This window comes from Myiozetetes cayanensis, unplaced genomic scaffold, assembly GCF_022539395.1.
Source record: "Myiozetetes cayanensis isolate MyiCay16 unplaced genomic scaffold, myiCay2020 scf28, whole genome shotgun sequence".
In the NCBI taxonomy this organism is placed as follows: domain Eukaryota; kingdom Metazoa; phylum Chordata; class Aves; order Passeriformes; family Tyrannidae; genus Myiozetetes; species Myiozetetes cayanensis.
The window spans coordinates 4,781,375-4,791,284 of record NW_026087499.1 but is presented as its reverse complement, the minus strand read 5'-3'; the positions used below and the strand labels follow the sequence as shown (position 1 = coordinate 4,791,284).

Below are 9,910 nucleotides of genomic sequence, written 5' to 3'. Positions count from 1 at the left end.
ACTGGGCATCTCAGGTGCTACATGTAGCATAGAGCACAGGTTCTGCATTACAGCCCTGGAGTGTCAGTGCCCTTCCCCTTTGCCAAAACACACCCTTCTAGGAATAATGGAACCATCAGTTAACAACTGAATAAAATAGGTCAGGCCAGATGTTGAATGAAAATTTTACTGTATCTTTTATATTTACTGAGAGAGTAGCAAGTGTCGAGTCCAAACAGATCGTTGAAACAGGCAGGCTGTGCATGGAATACTTCAAACAGCACTAGAAGAAACTTTCATAGTACTCTTGAAATACCTTTTACATTGTTCACACTGGCACAATTGCTTTTTAACAAATTGTCCTATCTGAACTTCTTATATGGAACTCAGAAGCATAAAAGACCACAGGAATTTGGTAATTCTTACGGGAACGAAGAAAAATGTTGCTATAAGCTTTTCAGAAAGCTTATTACATTGTCAAGACCCCTTTTTCCGGCTGGAAACGACAGCCAGTGGCTATGAAGTGATGAGTTGATGATCTCCATGGAACCCATCCTCGAGGTGGTACCAGGTCACCCGAACGCCGTTGTCCTCCAGCCTCTTCTTGTACAACAAGCCGTCGTCCCGCAGCACGTCGTACTCACAGGTCAGGATGAAAGACTCTGGCAGCTGCTGAATTACTGAGTCTTCAGCCAGCAGAGGGCACAGGTTGGGCTCACAGAATCTCTTCACCTTCTCAAAAACTTCAGTGGTACAGTCAAGTAGCACACGGGGTTTGTAGCCTCTGAGCTTAAATTTCGCAGGGATGTTGTCCGGACTCACCCACTTTTGATAGTTTAATTTAACGTCTATAGGAATGTGGGAGCCTTCCAAGACCTCTTCCAGATTTGTTGCATCCCCATTTAGGTACTGTAACACATAGAAAGCAGCACGTTCTCGGAATAACAAAGGGACTCCCCGATTCTGTTGGTAAGAGGGTAAATTGAAGTCCAGGGCCTGGAGGGCTGGGTAGAGCAGGATCTGAGCACGCAGTTTGGGGAGGTCTGACCTTCCTGCAAGGGTCTGGCTCACAGCAGCTGCCAGGTTGCCCCCAGCACTGTCCCCACAGACCGTGACACGGGCAGGGTCCACGCCGTAGTGCTCCAGGTGGTGCAGGAAGTGCTGGGTGGCGCTCAGACAGTCGTCGTACGCAGCGGGGTATTTGTGTTCAGGGGCCAGGCGGTACCTGGGACACACAGAGAGGGACAGCAAATTAACAGAAGGAAATACCAGTTTAAAATGTTCCTGCAGCCAGCAATACCCTGATCACCTCAGAATGTTCATTGTCTCTACGGGCTGATCATCAATAAACTGTGCCTGGGTGGTGCAGATTATTTTGTTATGATATCATCTGTCCATGATTTCTCTCAGGTCCTTAACAACACAGGAGTACTCAGCTGCCAACTATATGCAGGTTTTACTGACAATCATTTAGTTATTTTCTGCTTTAGCTCTCCATGGGTCAGGAGCAAGTGGCAATACTTCTGGTTTATGTCTTTGTTAGGCAGAGTTATGCAACTATATCCTCACAATTCGAATCATTATGCCAGTATTTTGATGATGTATTAGCTTGTCATTCATGTCATGCTTCTGTAAACATCAGGGTATGGTTCCTTGAATAAGGATTAAGGAGATTATATGGCTTACTATCTGTTTACAATCAGTTTTGAGTTTGGAATTTGAAAACATTGATCCAAAACTTCATTTTTCCACCTAGATATCCCCAGAGCATTATTTGTAGTGCAGTCAGACAGTGAAAACAGCCCAAGTCAATCTTCAGTGGCTCCAAAGAAGAGCAGAGTGAATTTGTAAATCACACTCCTGACATATCTCGGAGGAAGGTTGTTGCTGTGACTGGGGGACACAGAAGGTGATACCTGCACTGTGGGAAATAATCTCTCAAAACCAGCAGGAGCAGAGACTCACCCCACAGACACAACCACAGAGTCACTTTCTCTGGCGATAGAGCGACACAGCTTCTCGTGGGTCTCTGAAAGAAGCAGGTTTGAGTGGCTTTGGGTTGGGTTTTTCCCCAGAAACAAAGAATTGCAAGAAGAAAATACTCTCTATTTTTTCTCTTCCCCTTCCTGCACAGCTCCTCAGATCTTTGGTACCCCCTCATTCATTATTTTTTCCCCTCATATAATTGTCCTTGTCTGTAAGGAAAGCTCCATGAAGCACAGCAGGTGTTTTCTTCTGGCAGCAAGAATTAGGAGACTGCACCTATGGTTATACTCAAAGTTTGTAACTGCTACAGATCAAGCAACAACCAACTTTACTATTTATTTATTTATTTATTTATTTCACTAAACTATAGTATGTTTTCTTTTAGATATCTTACCAATGCTTCCAAATACCCATCCTCCTCCATGGAAAAACATAACTCCTCTCCTTTGGCTGGCAGATGGAGCCTTAGGCTGGTAAATCCTTACAGGCACTTTCTCAAACCACAGATCTTTGATGAAGAGCTTTGGGTCCACTCCCAGGGTCTTTCTGCCTTGCATGTACCGGACAAAGCTCACCTGGCTGCAGATGCCAATGTTTTCCAAAATCTTTCCCTGTTCAAAGGCAAAGAGAACAGGGAGTTCACTCAAAAGATTCTCTATTTTCCAAAGTAAAAGAACTGTGTGGACAGTAAACTCAGGGTATCTCAGTCACGAATTTTAGGGCAGTAATAAATTAACAGAGTAGTTGTACAGTTAAAGTACAACTGAACGAGCAACAGCAGCATCAGGGGAGGTTGTGAGAGAGTTACATGGACCAAAGACCAGAACCCCAGACAAAGCAGCATTAACAGACTGGTGAGACAGATCTCTCTGCTTTCTCAGTGGGTCCTTTATCTAACACTGAAAGGGAGATTGGTTTTCATGAGTTACTCTATCCTTGCCCCCAGAAGATGTGAAACCAGAGCAAAAGCGATCGTTCTGGTGCTGATTTTTATGGTACAGACACTTGCCCAAAGTAGACTTGATTAGGTTAAGAATATATTTGATAATTGCTTTTTGATTCATCTCAGAAGTCTCACTGGTGTGTGCACTGTATTGACAAGAAGACTCTGAGATATTTAGTAGGAATTAACTTCTTCTGCCATGGGGATATTCGTGCCAGGCATGAGGAGATGAAAAGAATACAAATCGAATATGATCCAACATAACTTTGCATAAATAAAAAAAAAAGGCATAGCCTCTGTTTTGAAATACTTGCTGTAGCCATGCCAAGCCAGTACTTTGCTCCTGAGGAAGATTTGGATCAAGTTCATCATATTCACTATTCTATTATGAATATTTCTTACTACACATCCACATTAGCATGGATTGTCAGAACAGTGTCACGACTCCATATATTTACCTGTGAACGGCCTTTTCTTCAGTGACTCCAGCTATTTATAATGTTCTCCATGCCTGATCTCACCCTCACATTCTTCTTGCTTGTTTTCTTTCACCCTCAGTTGTTTATATTGCAGCATATAATGCTGGTTTAGGGTACAAGTGGGCAGTGGATTGATGATCAAAAGAGAACTGGCTTTTCCAGCTGCTTAGGTGAAGTAATCTCTTTCTAATTACAATCTATGTGTTGCCAAAGCATGAGAATATCTGTCTAGAATTCTTTCCTATGGTCCACTATAATCTAGAATATTTCTGACACAGAATGTCTTTTTTTTTCTTGTTTGAATTTTAAATAGTTTGTCCCTCTTGGAGGTGTTTAATTAAATTAATTAAATTAAATATATGCTATAGCCTCTGGTATCTCATATCTAACAGCACCCGTCACAAAAGCACCTGTGCATCTGTCAGTACATGGAAATACCTGTGATTCAGAGAGCTCCTCTATCAGCAGAGATCACCAGATGTTCAGGGCAGCTTTGGGGGACTGATTACCTACCCAGGCTGGTTCACCTGGAGGAGCTGGGCTGGCCAGAGCCCCTCATTTCCCATCAGCCAATCCTGCTTAGTTGCTGCAGGAGTTACATAAATGTATTTAGGGCAGACAGGATTCCTTCAGCTCCTCTTGGGCAACGTTACCTCCTTTTTGTCACTTGTGCAACCAGAACTCCCCCTTCCCAAAGCCAATTTTGAAATGTTCAGTTTCTCATTTTATATTTAGAATAAACACATAACCCCTCATCAAACAATCAAATCAAATCATTGCTGGGTTGGCAGAAGCACAGTCAGACTTTCTCACACTTGTGTTGGGCAGCATTTAGGAGAGCTGGGCAGGACTGGACTAGAGCAGAGCAGTGTCCAAAGTCTGCTAAAAGTTTCTGTAGCAAAGCTGAGCTAAATACAACATGCAGCACGACAGCAGTGCCCTGCTCTCCTCTCTGGAAATTAATTCCAGGCAGGCTTTAAGTTTAAAATCTACAGGTTCACCGTTCTTCCCCCAGAAATCACACCAGGTTCATCACTTACCACCACAGCTGTGCTTATTAAAATTATATGAATGATTCGGAGCTTTGCAGGCTGGTTCACTCCAGGAGGAATTTCTGAGTTGGAAAAATCAAAATTAATCGCCCCCATGACCAACAATATAAATCCAGCAACAAAACCTGCTACGAATAACACCAGCACTGTGAGTACCACTGCCATTCTGCTGAACAGCAGTGATCTGAGATGTCTTTGATTTGACTTTCCAAGGTATACCTGGCTTGGAACTTCCTGATTCTTTGTTTGCTCTGGTTAAAAACCCCTCTCCTCCCCTTTACAAATACATTAGCAGGTATCTTTCCCTCTCCCACTTTCTTTCTCCCTCGCTCCCCTTATCAAACAAAAGATAAGCTGGTGGATTCATTAACAGATCCATGCCAGCATCATTTTGGAATTTTTGCAAGAAACCAGTCCCTAGATGGGAGGATGAACTGCACTGATATTAAATTAGTTGGAGGTGGACAATGGACACAGGGCATTTGTGTGCTTTGAGTTTGTGACACTGTAAAACACCCACCTGAAGGAGAGTCCCCTCAGAGCTGGGAACCTGCCTGTGATGATTGTCACTCCAAAGAGCCAAATGCATCCCCCCCAGTGCTCTTTTGGAAAGGTGCACTTAGAAAATTGTGTCATTCCCCCAGTATCAGTTCTTTTTAGTGTTTGTGTTTTCTTTTAGCAGAAGACTATGGTTAAAAAAAAGCCAGGGGAAGTTCAGATCCATGACTGGGTGACCTTGTAGCAGGTAACCTTCAGTAACTCACTGTGCTCCAGGTGCAGCATAAAATGAAGGTAACAGTGATTAAAGAGTTTCAAATCAAACGACTTTATCTTGTTCTTGCTGAGGAATGGGATTGTGCTAATGTAGAGATGGTGTACTTTAAATGGTGCTTGAGAATTAATTAATTAATTAATTGTGAATCTAAGTCTGCAGCTCTTCAAACAAAATTTCAGTGTACTGAAACTGCAAATTCCCAAGGAAAGGAAAGAGGTAAGAATCTAAGTTTAGTAGGTAGCAATGGTTTTGTTGTTGTTGTTACTTTAAAATTAAACTGTAAGCGATGGGGGGAAAGTACCATGTCATTTTAGTTACAAAACTTTATAAAAAATTAATTTCATATTTTTTTCCCAGTGGGAAGTTGAGTGTTTTTAGCAAATGTAACTCTTACTCTTGTAACACAAATGTTTGCAGTGCTAGCTTTTATTTTTGGTTGTTAAAAGCATCACAGAATCGCCACAGCATTACAGTGATAACACAGGTAATATAAAGTTGTGCTTTTCTATCTTCTTACACGATCTTCAGAACTTTTCCAACAAACAGCATAACAGGTAGCCTTGAGCACAAGATAATCTGAAAGTAAAACAAAGGCTACGGGAAAGAAAAATCTCAACTCTGCACTTCCCTAACACACTCACTGAAGTTCAGGGCTTCCAGTTTAAGAACCAAGTTCCAAAATGAAATATTATTTCTCAGATTCCAGACAAAATCAAACTCATTCTAGTTCCAGTTTAAGACTTCTGCTCCAGACAGGACCCTTCCTTTTGACTGCCCTTTTTTTTCTAGAGCACTCTTTGTGCAGATTAGCCCTAGAAATGAAATTCATGGCTGCAATTCCACTGCCTGCTATAAAACTTCATAGAACCTGAGTTCTCCATCTGATACCATGAACACCTCCTGTCTCCCCAGGGCCAGAGCAGACCTCAGTTGTCTTCAGCATTTCTGGGCAAGTTGAAGACTCTCCAGGAAGATTCCTGTCACTTCCCTTCAGTGAGTGCCAGCCATGCAAAGATACTGGAATGGTCAGAGTTTTAGTGGAACAGGATAGGCCAATTGCTTCACCTTTGCATCTCGGTCTAATTGGTGTGCTTTCTAGAATGGTGGTGCTTTAAATAACCTTAACATTTGTTTGGGAGTCACTGCAGAGGCAGAAATTAGGAAGTACAAAATGCAGTCAAAATCCAAACCCTAAATCAGTAACGTTTTACATTCTTTGCCAAGTATAAATTCATCAAGGATAATGCCAGACTCGCATCGTTCTTCTGAAAAACACTTCTATAAACTGTTTATGTAATTCACCAGACTATCCACTATCTTTTTTCCAGATAAAAAGGAAAAAATCCCATAGCCAAAAAGGGCTAAAATTCCGTGGAAGCCACTCTCTGAATGATACCAGGTCACTTGAACACCATTGTCCTCTAGTCGCTTCTTGTACAACAGCCCATCGTCCCTCAGCACATCAAACTCACAGGTCACAATGTAGGTCTCAGGGAGCTGGCAAATAACAGAATCTTCAGCTAAAAGTGGGGAAAACGTCAGTGCTAAAATCTCCTTGATAGCTTCATGGACTTCGGGTTTATACGAGGCGGGCGTCGGGGGCACGTAGCCTCTGACCTTAAACTCCTCAGGAATGAGGTCAGCGCTCACCCATTTTTTGTACTTGCACCTCGTGCTCTCACAAACGTGGCAGTTGTTCAGGACGTCTTTCAGAACCGTGGGCTCTTTGTTGAGGTAACGGAAGCAGAAGTAGAGGACCAGCTTGCGGAACAACACGGGCACCCACGCGTTCTGCTGGTACGAGGGCAGCTGAAAATCCAGCCCCTGCAGCCCCGGGTACAGCAAGACCTGAGCGCGCACTTTTGGCAGATCCCGGCTGTTCAGCAGGATTTGGCAAACGACGGTAGCAAAATTAGCTCCACAGCTGTCCCCGCTGATGATGATGAGAGCAGGGTCCACGTGGTACTCCTCTAAATTCCTCATGAAGTACAAGGTGGTGTTGAGACAGTCGAAATACTGCCCTGGGTAGGGGTGTTCTGGGGCCAAACGGTACCTGAAGTGGCAAAGATGTTGTGGTTGTTGTCAACAGAGTTATAAACATGGGATTTGTGGTGTTTGTGATTGCTGTGAGAGTTATGCAAGCCTTTTTTTCTTAATTTTAAAGATTATAATTTTTTAGCTAGCGTAGATTGGAATGCCAAACTAATGGTGTTACAGCTATTTTGCCTATAAGCACGTTTCTAAATTAAATCAATTCTAAATTAAGTGAAAAATAGGGAGCACGATCTAAAATAGTAAATATTTTTAGCATATTTTTCAGAAATATTTCGACTGAGAGCTGTATTCCCATAAATACTTCTATGGAAAAGTAACACTTACCCAACAGACACAACCACTGAGTTGCATTTTTTGGCCAAATAGCGGCATATTCTTTCAAAGGCTCCTAAAGAGAAAGTTTATCAGAAATGATGATTTGAAAATCAAATATCCTTTTGAAATGTAAATACAGACCAGTGAGGAACTTCTGTTCTCTGGTTGTTGGTCTGTGGCTGTCGGGGCATCACAAGAGCGGGTGAGGATGGTGGGGAAACCCAGAAATCTGTCTGGGCTGGTCTCGCTTCTCACCTGGTGGGCAACAAAAGGTGTCTGAGGAGAGCATAAGCTGAGGACAAATATAAAATAATAAGGAGCACACGGGAATTTTAAGACTCAGGGAACTCCTTTGAGACAGGAACTGTCTTTACACCTAATGCCCTTGATTAATGGTTCTGCTCTGAACTACCCAAACCACTTCTTGACCCCATGATTTTAACATTAACAGCTTCGTGCGGTTCCCTGCCTTGCTCCCAAAGGTGTGAAGAGCCATTTCTATTTGCTCCTTTTGAACCTGGCATTCACTGCTTCCATTTGGGGACATTAACTCTGAAACTGTGGCTGCCCCACCCCTGGAAGTGTCCAAGGCTGGGTTGGACGGGGCTTGGAGCAACCTGGGCTGGTGGGAGGTGTCCCTACCCATGGCAGGGGGTGGCACTGGATGAGCTTTAAGGACCCTTCCAACCCAAACCATTCTGGGATTCTATGATTTGTGCATGAAGCATGACTGCCATGTGTATGGATTTTGAGGAATAAGCCATAATTATCTATTCACTGATTCTGTTCCTCGTGGCTTCTGCTAATTTGCTGGTTGCAGACTTCAGGCCTCCTAGGCTGGAGATTCCTGCAGGGTGGTGAAGGAACCAGGAAACTGAAGTCTGCCCATTACAGTGCTAGTGCAGACCTGCCCTTGGAAACAGTAAAAGATTTAAATCCTACAAATTGTCCTGTCTGGAATGAAATCCAGATTTTCATATTAGAGGCCCTTTGTTTCCAGACAAAGCACTGACAGCCTTGGTTGCTCAGAAGGGGATCCAGAGCAGTCAGGAGCTGAGCTCCCAGTTACTGAGACAACAAGGATTGTCTCCCTTTCTGGAAAAAAATGTCAAGGATCGTGTGTCACCACAAGAATCAAACTTCCCCAAACTGCTCATTCATTATTTGTATTTCCCTTCCTTTGGATTCCACGTTTGCATGAATGGGAATATATTTCCAGATTCTTTTTTTTTTTTCTTTAAATGTATTTTTTAAATTCTTCCTTGGACCCATGTTCTATATTTTATGTAGGATAAGAGTAGCCTTAGCAGAGCAGAGTCCCTCTGCTGACAGCTGAGTGAGAGGCTCTTGGATCTGTAGCCCAAAGGAAGCAGAGATGTGACTCCCCTTAACGTGACACTATTCATTCCACAAACACTTTCCAGCTGGCACTGAGACTGCAGGGACAGGTGTCATTGGGAAGGACAGGGCACACCTTGTCTGACACGTCTGAAGGTAAAAATGTAGAGGTTTGGATTCGACTTGAAAAATAAAACTTGCCCATTTCTTACTAATGCTCCCAAACGTGCCAGCGCCTCCGTGAAAATACAGAATTCCTCTTCTTTTGCCAGTGGGTGGGCTTTTGGGCTGATAAATCCTCAGGGGTACCTCATCTACTTTGAGATCTTTGATAAGCAGTTTGGAGTCTCTCCATGGGGGTATTCCATCGAGTACTATTCGCAATACAGTTAAATCATTGCAGATCCCCACCTTCTGCAAAATCTTGCCCTGTTGGAAAGAATTTGGAAGAAGAGGAGTAATGTTGGCTTGTTCCTGAACAGACAGGATTATTATATGTACATGCCCTTCAATAGGTGCAGGATACATCTAAATGCTTGCTTTAAATTGTCATATGAAACAGTTTTCCACCAAAAAGTGGCTGCAGTTTGACTGAAAAATCCAAAGAAGCTTTTAGAATTAGTCATATCAGTTTTATGAGTTAATTTAACATGTTTTGGTTCATATATCAGTGCTTACAGGCTTCAGGGGGCTGAATTGCTTCTTTTTTTTTTTTCTTTTTCTTTTTTTTAAGCCATTATCTTCCAGCTCCCAGCTGTCCTTCCCAAAGCAAAGTGAAATCCCAGTTTGAAGGAAGTTGACTTACCACGATCATGGCTGCAATCATCAAGGCATGGAAAAAACGGAGCTTTAGAGGCTGGTCAATCCCAGGTGGCAGTTCTGAATTGAAAAAATCATATAACACCCCCACCAAAAACAGTGCTGGTATCAGAACAGGAGAAATATAAATCATTCCTATAATTGCTAAAGTTGTATAAACAGATGCCAT

The 9,910-nt window shown here is 42.8% G+C and overlaps 2 protein-coding genes across 2 annotated transcripts; both read right to left on the bottom strand.

The window, feature by feature from the left end:
* Nucleotides 1-495: 495 nt before the first annotated feature.
* LOC126643884 (arylacetamide deacetylase-like 4) lies at nucleotides 496-4,604 on the bottom strand. The gene is made up of 4 exons (XM_050322620.1): nucleotides 4,428-4,604; nucleotides 2,360-2,576; nucleotides 1,945-2,008; nucleotides 496-1,204 (listed from the first exon to the last, which is right to left on the bottom strand). Exons 1-4 carry the CDS (start codon nucleotides 4,602-4,604, stop codon nucleotides 496-498), a joined length of 1,167 nt encoding a protein of 388 aa, XP_050178577.1.
* A 1,888-nt stretch (nucleotides 4,605-6,492) lies between these two features.
* On the bottom strand, nucleotides 6,493-9,910 carry LOC126643882 (arylacetamide deacetylase-like 4). The gene is made up of 4 exons (XM_050322618.1): nucleotides 9,728-9,910; nucleotides 9,135-9,351; nucleotides 7,594-7,657; nucleotides 6,493-7,267 (listed from the first exon to the last, which is right to left on the bottom strand). The coding sequence occupies exons 1-4, from the start codon at nucleotides 9,908-9,910 to the stop codon at nucleotides 6,493-6,495; spliced, it is 1,239 nt and encodes a 412-aa protein (XP_050178575.1).

What these genes read in the sequence shown, in the direction of transcription:
- LOC126643884 (XM_050322620.1), bottom strand. Translation starts at nt 4,604, where the DNA reads ATGGCAGTGGTACTCACAGTGCTGGTGTTATTCGTAGCAGGTTTTGTT. An exon ending in TAATAAGCACAGCTGTGGTG is followed by an intron (nt 2,577 to 4,427) that starts GTAAGTGATGAA and finishes GCCTTTGAACAG; the next exon opens with GGAAAGATTTTGGAAAACAT. An exon ending in ATGGGTATTTGGAAGCATTG is followed by an intron (nt 2,009 to 2,359) that starts GTAAGATATCTA and finishes TGCTTCTTTCAG; the next exon opens with AGACCCACGAGAAGCTGTGT.
- LOC126643882 (XM_050322618.1), bottom strand. Translation starts at nt 9,910, where the DNA reads ATGGCATCTGTTTATACAACTTTAGCAATTATAGGAATGATTTATATT. An exon ending in TGATTGCAGCCATGATCGTG is followed by an intron (nt 9,352 to 9,727) that starts GTAAGTCAACTT and finishes TCTTTCCAACAG; the next exon opens with GGCAAGATTTTGCAGAAGGT. An exon ending in TGGCACGTTTGGGAGCATTA is followed by an intron (nt 7,658 to 9,134) that starts GTAAGAAATGGG and finishes CTTTCTCTTTAG; the next exon opens with GAGCCTTTGAAAGAATATGC.